The sequence below is a fragment of the Xenopus laevis genome, chromosome 4S (assembly GCF_017654675.1).
Source record: "Xenopus laevis strain J_2021 chromosome 4S, Xenopus_laevis_v10.1, whole genome shotgun sequence".
Taxonomy (NCBI): Eukaryota; Metazoa; Chordata; class Amphibia; order Anura; family Pipidae; genus Xenopus; species Xenopus laevis.
In genome coordinates this window covers 93,558,345-93,578,702 of record NC_054378.1, presented here as the reverse complement: position 1 = coordinate 93,578,702, position 20,358 = coordinate 93,558,345, and the positions used below count along the sequence as shown (strand labels likewise).

Sequence of the window (20,358 nt, the reverse complement as noted above, 5' to 3'; positions counted from 1 at the left end):
CGTACCAACACCTCAGATTCATAAAAGATTGGATTTACATTTTACAAAGGTTGAAGTTCATAGCAGACAAGCCTCGAAAACAAATGGTTCTATTTCTGAACTAAACATTTAAATTAAATATTTTTATGGTGTGGAATTTCTAGATTACTGATGAAAACACAAAATGCTAAATGCATGAATATGAACCTATTATTCTCAGGGCCTGGATAAATGGTCTTCCCCTAAATATTTAAACATTAAATAAACCCAATATGATTATTTCTCCCCCTGTTAGGATTGGTTATATCTTAAAGGGGTTGTTCACCTTTAAGTTTACTTTTAGTATGTTATAGAATGGATAATTCTAAGCAACCTTAACTGGCCTTCATTATTTATTTTTATAGCTATTTTATTATTTACTTCTGAATCTTTCTAACTCTTAAATGGGGGTCACTGACCCCTGTCTAAAAAAAAAATGCTCTGTTAGGCTACAAATGTATTGTTATTGGTACTTTTTATTACTCATCTTTCCATTCAGTCCTCTCCTATTCATATTCCAGTCTTTTACTGAAATCAGTGCCTGGTTCCTGGGGTAATTTGGGCCCTAGCAACCAGACTGCTGAAATTGCAAACCAGAGAGCCACTGAACAAAAAGCTAAATAACTCAAAAATCACAAATAATAGAACATGAAAACCAATTGCAAATTGTTTCAGAATATCAATCTCTACATCATACTCAAGGTTCATTTAAAGTTTAACAACCACTTTAATTGGTATCGGGTACAAAGTACTGCTTTATAATTACAGAGAAAAAGGAACAATTTAAAAAGATATATAATTATTTCCTTAAATTGAACTATATGGGAGATGGCCAACCCATAACTTGGAACATTCTAGTGGGTTTCCAGCTAATGAATCATATAACTTGTACATATTTAACAGACAACATAATATTCCTCTTCCCAGGATGTTCTCAATGATAACATCTCCTATCCTGATGGAACATTTATGGATTGGGAATTTAAAATCTCTGTAATGTATGATATAGCAAAGGTAAGAAACTATAGCAGTTATTGCCTATGTTGTTATTGAGATCAATTCTGTCATTTCTTGGACGTAACCATCTTATTTGTATAAGAAAAACGTTTTCATCCTATACAGTTGGATACAAACATTTGCCAATGGCAAATTGATTTAATTTTGTAAGTTAAACATAGTTTACAACTACTGCAGGAATCACTGAGTTACAAAACAACACATTTGCAAATTCACAGTCACATTTTATTTCAATGTTAAAACATAGGAACAAAGGAAATAATAATTGCAGCATGCAAAAGTTTGGACACCACAGTAAGTCAGTATTTAGTAACACATATCATAGCTGGTAAATGCCTTTTTTGATGTTTGCCCACTCTCTTGTATGTTCCTTCTAATTCCAAGATCTACCCACAGACTTCCAGTCATGTTAAAGTCAGGGGAGTATGAGGGTTATTCCAAAACCTTCAGCTTCCTTTTCTTTAGGCAGCTCATGGTGGCTTAGATAAGTTGGTTTGAAAAAAGACCAAAGTCCACGATGATGAAGCTTGTATTAAATTTTCATTTTTTAGATCCCCTTTAACTGTTGGAATGGTGTGGTATCACAGGACAAGTGGAAGGGTGTCCAAACATTTGCATATGCCACAATTAATATATCATATGTTTTCAGGAGTTTGCAACCTTTTTAACCCGTGAGCCACATTCAAATGTAAAAAGAGTTGGAGAGCAACCTAAGCATGAAAAAGTCCCTTGGGGTGCCAAATAAGGGCTGTGATTGGCTATTTGGTAGCCCCTATGTGGACTGGCAGCCAACAGGAGACTCTGTTTGGCACTATACTTCGTTTTTAAAACTTAAACTTTCCTCCAAGCCTGGAATTCAAAAATAAGCACCTGCTGTGAGGACCCTGAGAGCAACATCCAAGGGGGTTGAAGAGCAAAATGTTGCTCACGAGCTACTGGTTGGGGATCGCTATAGGGGGTTATTTATCAAAGGTCAAAATTTAGAGTAATGTGAATTTTTTAAAACTAATAAATTCAATGTTATTTACATTTCGATGGTAAGTTATTTATGAAAAAATGTGACTGTCTAAAATTCAATCGAATAGTCCCGATCTGAAAACTCTAATTGAATTCGAATCGAGTTTTACTCTGGAAAATAAGAACTCAACTTTGGGCGTCAAATTTTTTTTTCACAGGTGACTTTAATTTTTCCCATTGGAGTCTATGGGGTGTCAATTTCTAAGTGAAACTTAGCAAAAATTTGGCTCATCACTACTATTAACATCTGCAGATAGTTCAAGGGACCTCTGCCACTGACTTCTACATGAACTGGTTTTAGGTGGAGAATAGTTGAAGTCTAATTTTTGAAGGTTTCAACTGTGATAAATCTTACTGGGAAATCTATAACTTCAAATTGTGAATTTTTACCAAAAATCCCAACTCAAAACTTCGAATTAGAATTTAAACGTTAGTAAATCTGCTCTTAAATTGTGCATTAACATTTATAAATACCTGGTGTATTTGTTTACTGCTTTTCTCTTACAAAATTAAATAAATATGTAATTTGTCAAGGGGTGCCCAAAGCTTTGCATTCAACTGTAGGCGTGTTATTCACAATGAAAAGTGAGCATTTCAGATTTCCAAATAAAACATTAACTTGTATTATACATAAGGCATGGAGAACACCATTATAATTGATTATAATTTGAATCTACTAATTAACTTATGCTCTCCTCCTAATAAGTCTACACAAGACAACCATCCCATGTTATCTTACTTTGGCCAGTCTTCATCAGTCTTGTCCTATCGCTAATAGGCACCAGACAATAAAGCTCACAAATACTTTTTATTATTATTATTAGCTGTATTCACTCACCTGCAGGAATGAACCAGAATAGTATCTGGTAGACTGTACTTACGTAGCATATCAAGTGTAATGTTTTTCTGCAGGGTATGTCTTATTTGCATGCCAGCAAGAGTGAAGTTCATGGTCGCCTGAAATCAACAAACTGTGTAGTAGATGGCCGTATGGTTGTAAAAATCACTGACTTTGTTGGGAAATCAATACTCAATCCTAAAAAAGGTAAAATGTTTTTTTAACAGCAGCATGAATATCATTATGCAGATTTTATTTATTTTTACTCCATAAAGATTGTAATTAATAAAAATAGTTAAATAATTATAAGGAAGCTTTCTTTTGTTTAAAAATTAGTTTATTTAATCCTGTAGTTGTTATAGAGGGATAATCTGCAATAAAAAAGGCAAAACAAAACCTATACTGTTTTATATCTAACGGTCAATATTGTTTTTACAAAGACCTGTGGACCTCTCCAGAGCACCTACGTCAAGAAGGCCTCTCTCAAAAGGGAGATGTTTACAGCTATGGTGTGATAGCACAAGAGATCATCCTAAGGAAAGAGACATTCTACACTGAACAGTGTGATGATACAAAAGGTAATGGTAAATATTAATATTTGGAAGAACCAAAAGAAAGAGTAGTAACAAATTCAGATATGTTGTGAAGTGTGCTCTGTACCAGTGGCATTGTATTGATTAAGGAACAAACACCTTTCTTGTCTCTTAGGAACATGTAGGCCACTAGCTCAGCAATGGATTGCAAATGTATTTTTCTACAATTAGGTTTTGTGTCATTGGCCCATTGTCTTTTTCAATGGATTTACTTAAAACTATATGTTTACACACTGCAGAGACAGTACCCCTTGGGCCTATAGATCTAAAAAAACAAAGGAGAACAACCACTAAACCCCATGTTTCACTCCTGACATTCTGCATAGGTGACTGACTGGCAAGAACCACATCTTTTTATTGTCTTATATTATGAATAAACTATGCCTACCTTACAGGCTGCAAAATGAAATGTGTGCTGTAAAGCAATATGAATAATTATAATAAGCAAACTGTTTCATTTTATTATTTTACCTTATCTATCTATCTATCTATCTATCTATCTATCTATCTATCTATCTATCTATCTATCTATCTCTCTCTCTCTCTCTCACTATCTATCTATCATCTGTATGTCTGTCTGTCTGTCTATCTCTCTATCTCTCTCACGCTATCTATCTATTCATCTATCTATTTATCTATCTACCTCTCATCTATCTAACTCTATCTACATCTATCTATCTATCTATCTATCTCTCTATCTCTCTATCTCTCTCACGCTATCTATCTATTTATCTATCTACCTCTCATCTATCTACCTCTATCTACATCTATCTATCTATCTATCTTTCTATCTATCTCTCTCACTATCTGTCTATCTATAATATTTTGTCTACTGACATTCAGAAAAAATATCCAGAGTTCAGAATTATAAAGGAGCATGTCCCTTCCGACCAGACCTAAACCTGGATACAGCAAACGAAAAAGAGATTGAGGTGAGGGTGTTTTTCAAAGTGATATATTTAGATATATATATATATATATATATATATATCCACATGTAATTGTATTAAACAGTTCAAGCTTCAAGGTCTCTAAAGTAAACCTGACTTTGGTTACTATTACTCAATGCTCAAGAGACTGTGGGTTATACACTATACTGCTGCAAAGGAAGGCTTTTGGCCTGTGCACCACTAATAAAAATATCCATTTGCTATCTTTTATACTATATTCGACCTAAGGGGAAAAAAATTAGGATTGCATTAATAAATTATTTCTGCCTCTTATTCTTACAGAACAAAATCTATATTATTTATTTCAGTGAGTTGAAATTAATGTTTGTTTTTTCAGGTTTATGTGCTGGTAAAGATCTGTTGGGAGGAAGATCCTGAGCGGAGACCAGACTTTAAGAAAATCGAGAATACTCTTTCGAAGATATTTAGGTAATTAATCTACAGTACTGCCAGAAGTCTACTGTTTGGAGAATGTATAAAAGTGTTAGCTGTCATTGTAGTGAGAACTAGGCAGATTTACTGTATGTAGTGCCTTAGTCTGATGCATAAAACTGAGGTCTAAGAGGCCTATTTATAATGTTGTGTAAAAAGTAGAGTGAAACCCACAGCAAACTACCAGCAATGAGATTTCAACAGTTAGAAAACAAAAACAAAGATCTGATTGGTGCCTATGAGCAAGATCACTGGTAATGTTTCACTCCACATTTTACACAGCATGATAAATAGACTGCTTTGTTTTTCTTTAATACTGATTAAAGATCAGAGACCGATGGAGCAAATGAGACCTAGTACAAAGTCAGTTTTGGTTAGAATATACTTTATGCAATAGAAAAATCTTTAAAAAAACAATAAAATGTTGCCTAGAAGAGGAGAGATTTGGGGGATCAACAGACTATAGATGCAATTTACAAGGATGGAAAGAAAAGTATTGGTGACCCATGATAATACCTTGAGGTAGAGTGAGAATGACAAAGACTAAGGTAGACTAAGGCAATATGTTTAGTTTTTAATACTGTTATACACACAATAATGGTCATTTATAAGCTGAGGTGCAGTTGCTGGGCTGCTAAATTATTCTCAGTCAGTTGCATGAAAACTCTCACTTGCATCAAAATGCACTTTGTATAGTTGTACCTGGTACCCCAACAAAACTGTGCCCCTTAGTGCTCATTCAAAAAGTATTTCATCAGCTGCAAAGCAGCATTGTCCCTACAGGAGTTTTACATGCAAAACCCTGCCTGCTCCTCAAGAATACAGCAAAGTGCAAAAAACATGGAGTCAGGTCTGGATTTGTGGCGAGGCCACATAGGCCCAGGCCTAGGGCGGCACATTTTTCGGGGCAGCATGCCGCCCAGCCGCTCTATGGGGAGCACTGGGATGCGCTGTTCCCCAGTGCTCCGGCACTTGCACACCAGCGCTCTTGCGCCTGCGTGAGGTAGTGTGCGCAGGCGCTAGGACTGCGCGACCTAGGGGCACCCTCCCAGCAAATATTATATCATAGTTTGGATCATATCTAATTAATAGGGTCCAAATAACCCGAGCAGCCATTGCTTTGAATAAGAGAAAGGAATATGAATAGGAGAGGCCATGAATAGAAGCAGATGAGTAATAAAAAGTAATAAAAAGTAGCAATAACAATACATTTGTAGCCTTACAGAACATTTGCTTTTTACAAGGAGAAAGCTGGAAAGAGTCAGAAGAATTAATTAAAAAAAACTATAAAAAACAAAATAGTACAGACCAACTGAAATAGCCATTCGATAACATACTAAAAAGTTAATTTAAAGATGAAACGCCTCGTTAAGAAGAGCTCATTATTCCCATTCATGTTTCAAATGCAGTAACTTCCATAGCCAAACCACTGAGAGTTACATGGACACCCTCATACGGCGACTTCAGCTCTACTCCAAAAATCTGGAGCATCTGGTAGAGGAGCGCACTCAGCTTTATAAGGCTGAAAGAGACCGTGCTGATCGCCTGAACTACTTGCTGCTGCCTGGGTGAGTGTTCTAATGGGAAAAAAGGGCAGTTCAATCCAAGTTAATACAAAACATTCATATATCTCATTATGAGGGAAAGGATAATTAAATTTTACAGTAATGCACTGCTTAATGCACGGGTGCAATTGATTGAGTCTAATATTAAAATGTGTGTTCCCATTCACTATAGTTTTGAGAAGGTATAGCTGGGTGATTATATCTCTCATTGGACTCTGACTGAAGAACATTTGTGTTCAATTTCCACCGTAGCTGCCTGGATAATACTGTTGCGGAGTTACACCTGAATCCTATACGATGGGTCATCAAGGTTCAGGCCAAAAAAGTGGTCATTCTGCTTTAACAACTGGGACAGATCCCTAGGCAGGTTAGAGCCTGGTGCTAGTCACAGTTTTTACACAGTCTTACCTGTGCTTCAATACTGTACACGTCACTTTATTGGCTGATTCCTCAAAATAAACTAATATTTATGTATATGAGACTTGTCATGTTAAAAATACATCTGAAAATGACTGAAAAATGTATTAGATACATATAATAATATCATTATTCAAATAATGCCAAAGTACAGACTAGAAGCAGTCTAAATAGTATGCACCAATATTGAGCTTGAATATTAAAGGGATACTGTCATGTGAAAACATGTTTTTTTCAAAACGCATCAGTTAATAGTGCTATTCCAGCATAATTCTGCACTGAAATCCATTTCTCAAAAGAACGAACAGATTTTGTAATATTCAATTTTGAAATCTGACATGGGGCTAGACATATTGTCAGTTTCCCAGCTGCCCCCAGTCATGTGACTTGTGCTCTGATAAACTTCAGTCACTCTTTACTGCTGTACTGCAAGTTGGAGTGATATCACCCCCTTCCTCCCCCCCAGCAGCCTAACAACAGAACAATGGGAAGGTACACTCAATAGTAAAATCCAAGTCCCACTGAGACTGATTCAGTTACATTAAGTAGGAGAAATAACAGCCTGCTAGAAAGTAGTTCTATCCTAAAGTGCAGGCACAAGTCACATGACTGAGGGCAGCTGGGAAACTGACAATATGTTTAGCCCCATGTCAGATTTCAAAATTGAATATAACAAAATCTGTTTGCTCTTTTGAAAAATTTCAGTGCAGAATTCTGCTGTAGCAGCACTATTAACTGATGTGTTTTTGGAAAAAAAACAACATGTTTTCCCATGACAGTATCCCTTTAAAGATTGTACAGGCATGGGATCTGTATACAGAATGCTTGGGACCTGGGGATTTCTGGATAATGGATCTTTTCGTAGTTTGGATCTTCGTACCTTATGTCTACTAGAAAATCATATAAACGTAATAAACCCAATAAAGAATTATTATATCTTAGTTTGGATCATATACAAGGTACTGTTTTATTATTACAGAGAAAAGGGAAATCATTTTTAAAAATTTGGATTACTTAATTAAAATGGAGTCTATGGGCGACGGCCTTTCAGTAATTCGGAGCTTTCTGGATAACGGATCCCATACATGTATATAAACTGATTAAATATTAGTCATCGTTACTACTGCCATGTACATTCAGTTGGGCACATTTTTTTCGCTGAAAGCATACAGATCTTTGGTTATCCGTGTATGAAGGTGACAATATCCTTCTGAATTAATTCCAGCCCTGTGGTTATGTCACTGAAAGAGACAGGCCGAGTAGAACCAGAGTTTTTTGAAGAGGTCACCATTTACTTTAGCGACATTGTGGGCTTTACTACCATCTGCAAGTACAGTGCACCGATGGAAGTTGTGGACATGCTTAATGATATGTACAAGAACTTTGACCATATTTTGGACCATCATGATGTGTACAAGGTAGGATACTGTATATCTGTGTGTATCAATGTAAAATAACATTCTCTCATAACTAGTGCCCCAATCCAATTGCCATATGTATAGGGAGGGTGATTAAAAGGAAGAATTAATACCAGGAAATGTAGAGAGAAAGAACAATCATACAATTCAGTAGATCCAGATTTAGATTTTCATGAAACAAAGCAATTGTACAAATAGGTCCAATAACGAAATCTGCCAATAATTGTATTTAATAATAATATTGTGTTTAATAATAAGAATTTGGTTATTCCATTGTTTGTTTGTACCTGACTGTGTCTCTCTGCAGGTTGAAACAATAGGGGATGCCTATATGGTGGTGAGTGGCTTGCCAAATCGAAATGGGAACAACCATGCAGTGGATATTTCAAGGATGGCTTTAGATATCCTCTGCTTCATGGGCTCTTTTGAGCTACGACACTTACCCGGTTTACCTGTCTGGATAAGGATCGGAATTCACTCAGGTATGAATCTTGTTAATAGTAAACGATATAAAGTAAGAAGATGGAAAAGGTAATAAATATTTTCGATTTTTTCAAATAAGTCATCATCCAGTAATTCATCCACAATGGTGAGTCTCATTTACAAAAGTAGTGCAAAGTATTTGCAAAGTGCAAAATAGGCACATACTCCCATATGTTATAGGCATTAATGAGGTGATGTAATATTGTTCACTGACGCAAAAACCGTTTGCAAATCGTTTGCAACGTGAATAAATGTGAACAGTTTTGCCTTTGCGAAAACGTTGCCCCTCACACGAAAGTAGGTTAGAGTTTGCAAATGTTATCGTTTAAGATAGTGAGCAGTATATGAAATAAAACTTCTTAATGAATAAGTTGTTACATTTGCTCCAAAAGCTTCAGCCTTCCAGCAGGTGTTAAAAGTTCACAATGTGCAATTAAGATTCACAATGCAATTAAAGCATAATGAAGAATATTATATTGCAACATGCAGATTTTTATTTGTGCACACATTTGTTCTCTTTGTGAATTTTATTACATTTCTCCCTAAAAAGCTGGCCATAGATGCAAAGATCCGATCGTACGAATCATCGTACGATCGGACTTTCCCATCTCCCGACCCGCCACTAACCATTCAGATCAAAGTCTTACCAGTCAGATTAGTAAAAGAACAGATCAGCAATGTTCTGCCCCTGACAGCAATCGTACGATATCTATGTCCAACCAAAGCTAGTGACAGTCTCCCACTGAAAATCTTACGATCGGCAATACACGCAGAGATATTATCGGCAGCCAACAGGAATTTTCTAACCTGTCCGATCGACCAAACGACCGATCTCCGCCGGACAAAAAATGTCGGGACTCTCCACACACGGTTCGAAAATCGTACGAATCCTCGATTCGTACGATCAGATCTTTGCGTCTATGGCCAGCTTAAGTCTGCCAAGAAGCAATAACCTATAGCAACCAATTAGAAGTTTGCTTTTAAACAGGTGACCAGTAAATCCTACCCGCTGATTGGTTTGGGTTATTGCTCCTGGGTAAACAGTGCCTTTTATTACAAAACATGCCATATATTTTTTCACCTTTGCACCTTTCCATCTGCTCAGAATTTTTTAACAAGATGGAGTACACAGAGTTGTGCCTTTCTCTGAATCTGGTGCTTGAAAAGCACCTGGCTGTTAATGTATTATTATTATTAACAGTAATTTATGCACTAAGATATATAACCTAGAGGAGCAGGCACATGATATATAAGAGATGGTTATTTTTCCTTATCACCACACTTATCTCCTTTATTAAGTACATGGGTGCAATTTATTGAGTCTAATATTTAAAATGCCTGTTCCCATTCACTATAGTTTTCAGAACTATATTTAGCAACTTGCCCGGGTGCTGGTAAATAAGGTAAATAAAGTAACATAGTACCGCACTCAACGGGGATACTTGTGAAAAAAACCCCCAAGATTTATTGAAAAAATCCAAAGTTTTGAACACCAACTGTGCTCTTTGTCAAGGATATATATATATATATATATATTATATATATATATATATATATATATATATATATATATCTCACATCTCTCAAGCCTTACGCGTTTTGTGTCCAAGGGACAGATTTATATTAAAATATTCTGAATTACTTCAATGAAACCTTGTTACATTGATGTCTATTGATATTGATCTATTTAACCAGAAAGAACTAATTAACATTACCCATAGTCTAACATGGGAATCAATACCTAAAGGTGGCCATAGACACACAGATAATATCATACGAAAAATTTTCATTCAATATTCGTTGCGTGTATGGTGGCAAATGAGCTGACCGATATCGGCAGAAGACTTGGATATCGGTCGGCTCGTCGATCAGGCTGGATAGAAAATTTTGATCGGGTGCCTTTGAAGGCCCCAAACATCAGCAATTGTTAGTGCTGAATTGTCAGATACAGGTAGAATTCTATTGTTTCTATGTGTATATCTGTTGATTCAGCTCTACACGTGTGTATTGATACGAACAATCTTTCTTGGAAAGATCTTTTCCAAGAAAGATCGTAATTGTTACATCTATGGCCACCTTAACACTTATTGTTATTTTGTGGGTCTGAGATAAATCCCTGTAAGTTTTTCAGAACATATTTTGATTGAATAGATCAAATTAGCTCATCAGTTTGCTCAAATCGATGCCCTGATTTAATTGCCTGTGGACTTCTTTGAGATCTGAAATTAAGGTTGTTTGCAGAGACTAAATTGTTTTCCAGCACTTTATTGTTAATTGTAAGGGATCTATGGGAAAGATATACCATTCCATTTTTTATACATGAATCCAATTTCAAATGGAAATCATATAAAAGCATTCCCAACAGCAGGTCTCCAGCGGCAGCACTGCAAAGTACAGTGTGTGACGGGTCACCAGTGTGGTTTTTGTGTAAATGTCATATTTTACCATTAACTGCTAATACTAGATTTGTGGTGATGTGATGTATTTTAAAAAGAGTAAAATGAGTGCTAAGGAGAAAGGTACAAATATTACATGATCTTCAACACAAACATTTGCTGTTTTGCTTCATCCCTAGGGTCGTTTTTGGGGTTTTTGCTGCCTGAGACGGCCTTTCAAAAAAAGTATTTGACCAGGAGCCCACTCTCAGCAGTCTTTTCTTCCTCTCCTCACTCAAACTCTATTCTCCTAGTCTCTTTTCTTTACATACTTTAATCTATTATTCCATCTATTTAGCCTCGTTGTTCTCAGAGAAAGAGATAATTGCTATGAAATATGCCAAATGTTTAGAAGCAGGAGGGCCCACCGGGAGTTTTCCTGGTATCCCGGTGGGCCAGTCCGACACTGTGTTCATTTAGTTTTAGATTGTTCACAAGAAATAAATACCTTTCCAATTACTTTCTATTTTCTATTTGTGACTGTTTTTCTAATATCAAAATGTAAATTTTAATTTTTCACATTCTAAAGCAGCTCTGGGAGGGGAGGTCGCTGACTCTATAACTGTTCTAAATTGATACATTAATTGATACATTTCTTATCTTACATTAAACTTCAGTTTTGCAAAAACTGTAAAAAAAAATAAAAGATGGTAAGAAATTGAAAATCTTTTTATTTCTGGTCTAACAATCTAAGTGAACTGAAAAAAAGTGTTTGGAAGATGAACAACCAGTTTAACGCAATTGTGCATGTCCCATCCGTCTGGAGTCATTTCCAGTGTTCAGTGCACAAGTGATGCACGTTTAGCACATTTTGAAACATGTGCCTTTAATGAAAGTGTTTTTATGTGCAACTGAGAACATGGAAAAGCACAAGTTGCCCACTGAGCTTGCAGTTGTAATGAGCCCTACTGTCTTTCTATTCTATGAAGGATACTGTTGTGCTAATTCTATGCCTAGAAGCTTCTCCTTCACTGATATTGTTGATATTTAAAAGCTATACCTGTACTAAAATAGAGGGTTTCTCTCCCCCCCCCCCTTTTTTCTAACCAAGGGCCATGCGCTGCTGGGGTCGTTGGAATTAAAATGCCAAGATATTGTCTGTTTGGGGATACAGTGAACACTGCCTCACGAATGGAATCTACAGGCCTGCGTAAGAATAAGGCATTACATTATGTCCAGTTATCTTTCATATGACCGGTCTTATCTATGTTTTAAGTAAATGCGGTTTGTATGTAAAGGGGGTGTAGGTTATTAGGTGAGGTTAGTGGATGTGAATTTGAGTCAGTTTACACTAATTTATGTTGAATACTGGAAGGGCAGGGCTATGTCCTAACTGAAACAAAACTATTAATACACAGCAAAGTCTTACAAAACATTACACTTTTTAATGACTAAACTCATCCGTTATATACCCTTACGATAAGCATCAACACAACATCTGAGAACTATTGCGAAAATGAAAATTCAATACAAGCTTCCTCATATCGAAGTAAGAAACTTTCTAAATACAATCAATTCAAAATTCTGAAATAATCAAGTTTATATTCACTTCCCTCTCTCAGCATCTGTTTCTCTTCATTCTGTCTTCATGTAGCAGTTGGGTGTCAGATGAATGATCCTTTTCTAGCAGATATATTAGAGCTCACTCAAATAACTGATTCCAGTACAAACAAAATCTCACATAATAACTGCCTTTTGCACAAATTCTGCATGTAGAGAGACATGATGTCTGGTGATTTTAATAGAACAAGCTCCAATTAGTGATGGGCGAATTTGTGCCGTTTCGCTTCGCCGAAAAATTCGCGAGCTTCGCCGTGAAATTCGCGAAACAGCGAAAAATTCGCAAAACGGCGCCAGCGTCTCACTGGCGAATTTTTGCCGCAAATTTTCGCGGGCGTTTCGCGAATTTATTCGCTGGTGGCGAATTACGCAAATTCGCGCCTGGCCCATCACTAGCTCCAATACCTCTTCTAGGCCAGGGATCCCCAAACTTTTTCACCCATGAGCAACATTCAGATTTAAAAAGAGTTGGGGAGCAACACAAGCATGAAAATTGTTCCAGGGTGGTGCCAAATAAGGGCTGTGATTGGCTATTGGTAGCCCCTATGTGGACTCCTCATCTACAGGAGGCTCCATTTGACAGTACACCTGGTTTTTATGCAACCAAAACTTGCCTCCAAATCTGGAATTAAAAAATAATCACCTGCTTTGAGGCCACTGAGAGCAACATCCAAGGGGTTGGAGAGCAACATGTTGCTCACAAGCTACTGGTTGGGGATCACTGTTCTAGGCAAAAGGAGCCCCCCTATAAGATATATTGGATCTAACTGTCAGTGTACGGTACATCTGACACCCAACTCCTGCATGAAGACAGAATGAAGAGAAATAGATAATGAGGGAGGGATAGTGAAGATAAACTTGATTATTTCAGAAATGGTACAGAATTTTTTAATTGATTGTATTTAGAAAGTTTCTTATTTCAGTATGCTGAAGCTAATGGTGGTTTACCAACCAGTAGCTTTTTGCATCGTGAGATGAAAACCAGAATGCCTGGAGGAAACCTATTGATATAAAGTTTTTTATTGAAAACAGACCAGATATAATGGATGCGTTTAATTTCAATTTGCATTGCAGCTTTACGAATACATGTGAATAAATCAACAATTTCCATTCTGAAAAGGACAGACTGTGAATTCCAGTATGAAGTAAGAGGAGAGACCTACCTAAAGGTATGAAATAGTCATTATATAGTGACCCTGGGGAAACTTACTGGCTAAAACTAAAATACTGATTGAATAGAAATGCCTTGTGGGACAAAAATTAAATAAATAATTAACCTCCAGCATTAACTGGTTCTCTGTTTACTGGTTCTCCTCGTCAGGCAACTTCGGAAAACGAAGCGCTCAGAGTGCCATCCCACCAGCGATTTACATTTTAGCTGATGGGAAGGCAGGGGGGCAGCTTGGGGAGATTAGTCGCCCCGAAGAAGAGGAGATTTGGCGCCAGGCGACTAATCTCCCCGAATCTGCCAGTGTGACCCTAAAAGTTGCCTATAGGTCATGTTGATAATTTTTTGCTGATAGTTCTGCTTTTGTAAGTAATTGTCACTTGAAGTTCCTAAACCTGACTGTTTTGCCAACCTGACTGACCCTTATGAACCTGTCAGTTTCTAATGCTAACGGACTCCTGCTGCACAAATATGGCAGCCCCCTCATAGAGGAACAGGGTAGTAAGAAAGGTAATGTAAAGGTAATGTAAAAGCATCAGGCAAATACTTTTATGGCAAAATTATGAATAGCATTCAAAGACAATGTTATGATAGATAATGAAAAAGGTTATTTTCTGATGTCTCTCTTTAAAAGCCAAGTATATTTCAAGGCCTTGCTTTCTTCATATGGTTTTGAATGCATAAGTCAAAGCAACACAACAGCAGATGTGTAAACCTTGATTTTATTCTGAAAACAAGTCAAGAGCAATGGCAGTTAAAAAATCTAAAGGGAATTTAGCATAAGACCATCCAGGGTCCAGAGAAGGGCAACTAAGCTGGTAAAAGGTATTGAAAATCTCAGTTATGAGGAAAGACTGGCCAAATTGGGGATGTTCACGCTGGAGAAAAGAAGCTTAAAGGGTTATATGATAACTATGTATAAATATATAAGGGGATCATATAATTATCTCTCTAATGCTTTAATTACTATTAGCTCCAGCTGACACGAGGTCACCCATTCCGATTAGAAGAAAAGAGGTTCCGCCTAAATATTCGGAAGTGTTTTTTTTACAGTGAGAGCTGTGAAGATGTGGAATTCTCTCCCTGAATCAGTTGTACAGGCTGATACATTAGATAGATTTAAGAAGGGGTTGGATGGCTTTTTAGCAAGTGAGGGAATACAGGGTTATGGGAGATAGCTCATAGTACAAGTTGATCCAGGGACTGGTCCAATTGCCAGGAAGGAATTGTTCCCCCTCTGAGGCAAATTGAAGAGGGTTTTTTTTGCCTTCCTCTGGATCAACTGGCAGTTAGGCAGGTTAAAATAGAGTTCAAAGGTTGAACTTGATGGACGTGTGTCTTTTTTCAACTTAACTTACTACTGTATGTTACTATGTATCCTAAGAACATCAGCTTTGTGTCAGTTTGTTTTATTCCCTTATCTGCATTTCTCAGACATTTAGCTTTACATTTTAGGGAAAAGGCACAGAGACTACCTACTGGCTGACTGGGGAGACAGAGCAAAAATATAACATACCCACACCACCATCTGTGTAAGTACTATGAACACAAATCACAGGTTATAAAAGGGCAAAACTTAAATACAATGAACTCTGACAACAATCCCTTGCAAAATATTCTAAAGATAGACATACAACACTGGCTTACACATCATGTCAGGAACCAACGCATGTGTATCAGCAGAGGGTTAAGTTATGGGCCTAAAAACTGGGTTCTAGTGTATGTCCAGTACCCACTGGGTAAAAAAATTCTATTTTGAGAGCTACAACCACCTAAAAGGTAATTGGGTACTCCAGCAGTGTAACTAGAGGGGGGCGGGACGTGCAGCCGGGCCCCGCCCCCCTCCGTACACCCTGAAACGGCTGCATTTACAGCCGCATTATGTAAAAACACAGTGGTGCGCGAGCTGCCGGGGGGCCCTGAGGGGGTGCGGGCCCTGGCCCAATCACACCCCCGGTAATAACGCAACTGGGGTACTCAACCCAGCATAACTGTCAATCCAAGCTGCCAGTTGCAGCCAGACAAACTGTCAGATGTACAGGGCTTGAATACTGAGTAAGCTTTTCCCCATTAGCAGAGGCATTTAAAAAATAAATCCTCAGGACCAGTGGTCTAGAGAGACACTAGGACATGGGGCCACATGTGAAAAATTAAGGTTTAAAGGTAAAGAATGGTGGGTAACATGGAGGAGAGGAGTAGGGATGGGCGAATTTGACCCGTTTTGTTAAAAAATTTGCCTCTGGCGAAATGACGCTGATGCCCATTAAACTCTATGGGCGTCAATTCCGCAGCGAAACAAGCCGAAAAAATTTGACAAAATCTTATATATAGTAGGGTCTCTTAGTAGTACAATGGTTACTCACCACATCAAGAAAGTGGCCCAGGTGCACCGCCCCTGGCCCTCAGCACAAGGGGCGGATAAACCGAAATCTCGAATAAAAGCAGGCACTCAAGGGCAAAAACTTCCACCAGGCAGATGTTCCAATAGTGAAAAAGTTTATTGTGTCAAAACAGCCTGACGCGTTTCGTGTTCCAAACACTTAATCATGATTAAGTGTTTGGAACACGAAACGCGTCAGGCTGTTTTCACACAAACTTTTTCACTTTTGGAACATCTGCCTGGTGGAAGTTTTTGCCCTTGAGTGCCTGCTTCTATTCGAGAAGGCGAAAAAATTCGCCCATCCCTAGGGAGGAGCAGAGGAAAAGGTTTAAAGTAGAAGGAAATGAGTGGAGAAGTAATGGAGAAGAGAGAATCACACAATGAGAAGCCAGAAGGAAAGAGAGTTGGAGGGAGAAGTTCCAGCTCTTGGGTGCTGAGCACTGGGAACTAGTGTATCTCCCATAATGTAATCATAATATCTATGCAGAACAAATTTTCTAAACATTATATACAAATAGTTTAAAGAACAGTTCCAGTTTCTAAATTCAATCTTAAAACCTACCATAACAGGGAAAACCAGCAGCGCCTGCAGTCTGATTTTGCCGAGATGATAATGGAATCTCTGCAGAGGAGGGAAGCCGATGGATACAAAAACAGGATACCAACGAGAGTGGCAAGTTACCGAAATGGTACATTGGAATACCTCCAGCTAGCCACCAGTGACCAGTCCAGCACTTACTTCTAAACACGGCCAAGTTCCACATCCAAAAACATAAATATCTCGTATCCCAAAAACATATTTGCTTGTGAAAACCACTGGACAAGGAACAGTTCTGTTTGGTCAGATTCTACTCCTTCCTATCCGATAAGTAAAGAAAATAAGATTCTCAGAAAGATACTTTTACATATGTAGACATAGAAAGGTTTTGCTTTATATCTGTTTTGTAACTTAACATTTTTACTTAAAATGATTTAAAAAAAAATTCAATGATTTTACGTGGTTTTCATTTATGGTGGTGTATATTCCATATTTGTTTCCTTCCTACAGAGCAAAGGTTAGCGCTGTCTGTCTGTCTCCATGTAGAGGGAATATTAACAGGCATATTGCAGGTTTGTGGGCCCGGTTATATCAAAAAGATGTAATACACAGTCCTATATGGAGGGAACAGGACAAAAAGGATACATTAAAGGGTCACATCCAATTTGCAAGAAGCTTTTTTTCTCTCACTTTAGAGGCATTTCCTGGTGGAAACTTTTAGTTTACATAGGAAAACTATACATTTATTGCATGTTTTTCGAGCTTTCTAAATCGCCTGGAGTTCCTGTGTACTTCCACTTCTGCAATGAGATTTAAAACTGTAAAACTGTAAAAAAAAAAAAAAAAAAAAAGTTATGTTTATCATTAGATAGGGATTTTTACCAGAAAATTGTTGCGCTACCATTGGCTAATTTGCATATGGAAGGAAGTTAAAGTTGAATGGGCGTCTATGTTGCAGCAAATACCTTACACTACACAAGCCCAGGAAACCTTAATAAAATAAAAGAGAGTTGTTATAATGCCCTACACAAGCCCAGTGTATAGTTTATGTTCCATATATTAGAAAATGTAGGGAGGAAGCAGGTTACCCCCAAAAAAAGTTACGCTCTTTTGCAGCCTATCACCCTGAAAAATGATAAGTCGCCAGCGTTTTTTGGGACTTAGAAAATTTTTCAACTAAATTTGGAGGAAGTCCTATCTACTCTATTGCACTTCGCCTGGTCTGAGGTGGCAAGGGCAAGTCTGGCGCAAGAGGTAACGTTCAGTAAAATGCGCATTTTAGTGAATTTGCATAGTTAAGTCCATTCGCCAGAGCTCAAATTCTCCAGGTGTTAGGGAGCGAAGTACCGCTAGAGTCTATCTCCTTCGCTAGCGAAGTTACATTTTCACCCGCGTTAGTCACTTCGCCCTTTAGTAAATTTGCCCCTATATATTTTCAGACAAATACATTCTACAAATTCTATTTAAATAAAAAATGGCTAAAGATGTCTTTCTACTCCAAACTCCACGTCACAAAGCTTTCCTATAGTTAATAGCTTTGATGAAATATTTAAAAATCTCAAAGCTTGCATTTTAACCCATCATATTCCCCACATTTGTAACATACTAACTTAAAGCATCCTAAATATGAATGGCAGGGCTCTACTGCACAGATTTGCCAAATTATTTGGCATGCAGAATAAGAATATGCATATGAATTTTCCCAGCTGACACTCTGGCTGTCTCAAAACATCCACCCTGTATGTGAATTGTATGCCATATGAACCCCTAACAGTAAAGAGACCCCATATATTTATAGAAGGTGTACATTAGATTTAATCCAAAATGGGTAAATATGCCCAGGGACTCCATCAGAAAGCACACAGCCCTTTATGACAACATTGTCTGGGCCCCGCCTATCCCACCCCATGCCCCACCCACCCCCATACCACAGTAAAAAAGCCACACAAAAATGAGCACTAAAACAGTAAAAATATTTTGGTCAAAGGATTATTAAGCCTGCTACCACGTCAAGGTAGACTCTTTAAGCAGGTACCTACACTAAATTGCACTTCATTTTAGAATTTGCATTTATAATGTACAAATAAGAGCCATTTGGTTGAATCCCTTGGTCAAAGAATAATCATTGGTGGCACCTACACAAGTTTAAAAAAAAAATTCAGTTGAACTGATGAAAGCCACTTGGATGAGTGGTAAAACATTTTCAAGGAAAACTCTAAATGTTCAGTTGCCTTTGACTAGGTCGGACTGGGGGCCCACCGGGGGAGCCGGGGGGGTTGAAGGATGCCCTTCAACCCCTGGCCATACCACAAATCCCCCTGTGGGGCCTCTGCCGCGTGAACCCCCTCCCTCATACCTTTCATTACCAGGACCAGGAGGAGGTTCAGGGCAGCTGTGACAGGGAGCGGGTCTGGGCTGTCGGGGCCCACGAGAGCTGGGGCCTGTTTTTTTCTGGTGTCCCGCTGACCCAGGACTTAATTCTACTAGATACTGTATATCATGACCTGGATAAATGAGAATCTTTATAGACAATGTCAAAATAATAATTCTCACTCAGGTGTATCTACTAACACTGGACACATTTGCACTTGGGCAGTTTCCCATGGCATCAATAATGCCTGTGTCTATCGCAGAAGTTTCTCTTAGTCAAACATGCTCATATTCCATAAACCTAGAGGGGAAACATGACAAACCCATGTCTCCTACAGCCATTTGCCAGCTTTAAAGGGGCAGATCACTTTTAATAATATTTTATAATATATATATATATATATATATTTATAATATTTTATGTTATCAAATGTCCTATTCCTATAAACTTTCAATAATCTTCATTATGAGACACAGTTGAAAACCTACCCAGCATGCTTTTGGTTGGAGAGGCCCCCTGCACAGGTAATAAGCCCCTGATCTTTTGTCATATTTACACATTTATGGGGTTTTTTTTTGAGGGTTTTAGTTCATCGTAGATTCTACGTTCTGCAGCACTTCTGAGGTGGAGGAGCAGATCTTTTAAACCGCTTGCTCAAAAGCCCTAGGCAACGAGGCAAGCGGGGGGAGGAAGTGGCCCCATGGCGATCACCCAGGGGACCATAGGCACAGCAGATACATACGTCTGCTGCTGCCCACACTTCCAACTGCCCCCAGCAATGCCCTCCGACCCGGATCTCACCAAAGACGCCTTCTTCCAGGGCCTTCACTCCTCCTGTGTGCCTGAAGATGGATTTGTGCCTGCAGGTTAGTATATCACACACACAAAATACACAATTACACACATTTTACACTAATACATGCTTACATTTACACACACTCGCATACATTGTGGGGGGATTGGGGGCTTTCACATATTCACACCACTCACACATACTTACACACACAACAAGAATTTTGCCAAGTGTATGCACACACAAACGCAATTTTGTAGCTTTTATTTTTTTTTTACTGCATCCTGTGTTTCTTTTGCCTGCAAAAAATGTTTTATTGCCATTACAAATAGCCGATTCACTAATGGCACTGCACAATACCTTCG

General features: G+C 38.0%; 1 protein-coding gene across 1 annotated transcript in view; it reads left to right on the top strand.

The window, feature by feature from the left end:
- The window catches only part of gucy2c.S (guanylate cyclase 2C S homeolog), a 49,410-nt gene extending 32,136 nt beyond the window's left edge, over positions 1-17,274 (top strand). The window contains exons 16-27 of the mRNA XM_041561582.1: positions 946-1,032; positions 2,965-3,097; positions 3,331-3,468; positions 4,327-4,415; positions 4,771-4,862; positions 6,275-6,433; positions 8,073-8,265; positions 8,573-8,747; positions 12,235-12,333; positions 13,818-13,912; positions 15,367-15,443; positions 16,862-17,274. Coding sequence (XP_041417516.1) covers positions 946-1,032; positions 2,965-3,097; positions 3,331-3,468; positions 4,327-4,415; positions 4,771-4,862; positions 6,275-6,433; positions 8,073-8,265; positions 8,573-8,747; positions 12,235-12,333; positions 13,818-13,912; positions 15,367-15,443; positions 16,862-17,036 — 1,512 coding nt within the window. The 3' untranslated portion in view covers positions 17,037-17,274. The remainder of the gene's footprint in view (positions 1-945; positions 1,033-2,964; positions 3,098-3,330; positions 3,469-4,326; positions 4,416-4,770; positions 4,863-6,274; positions 6,434-8,072; positions 8,266-8,572; positions 8,748-12,234; positions 12,334-13,817; positions 13,913-15,366; positions 15,444-16,861) is intronic.
- Positions 17,275-20,358: the final 3,084 nt, after the last annotated feature.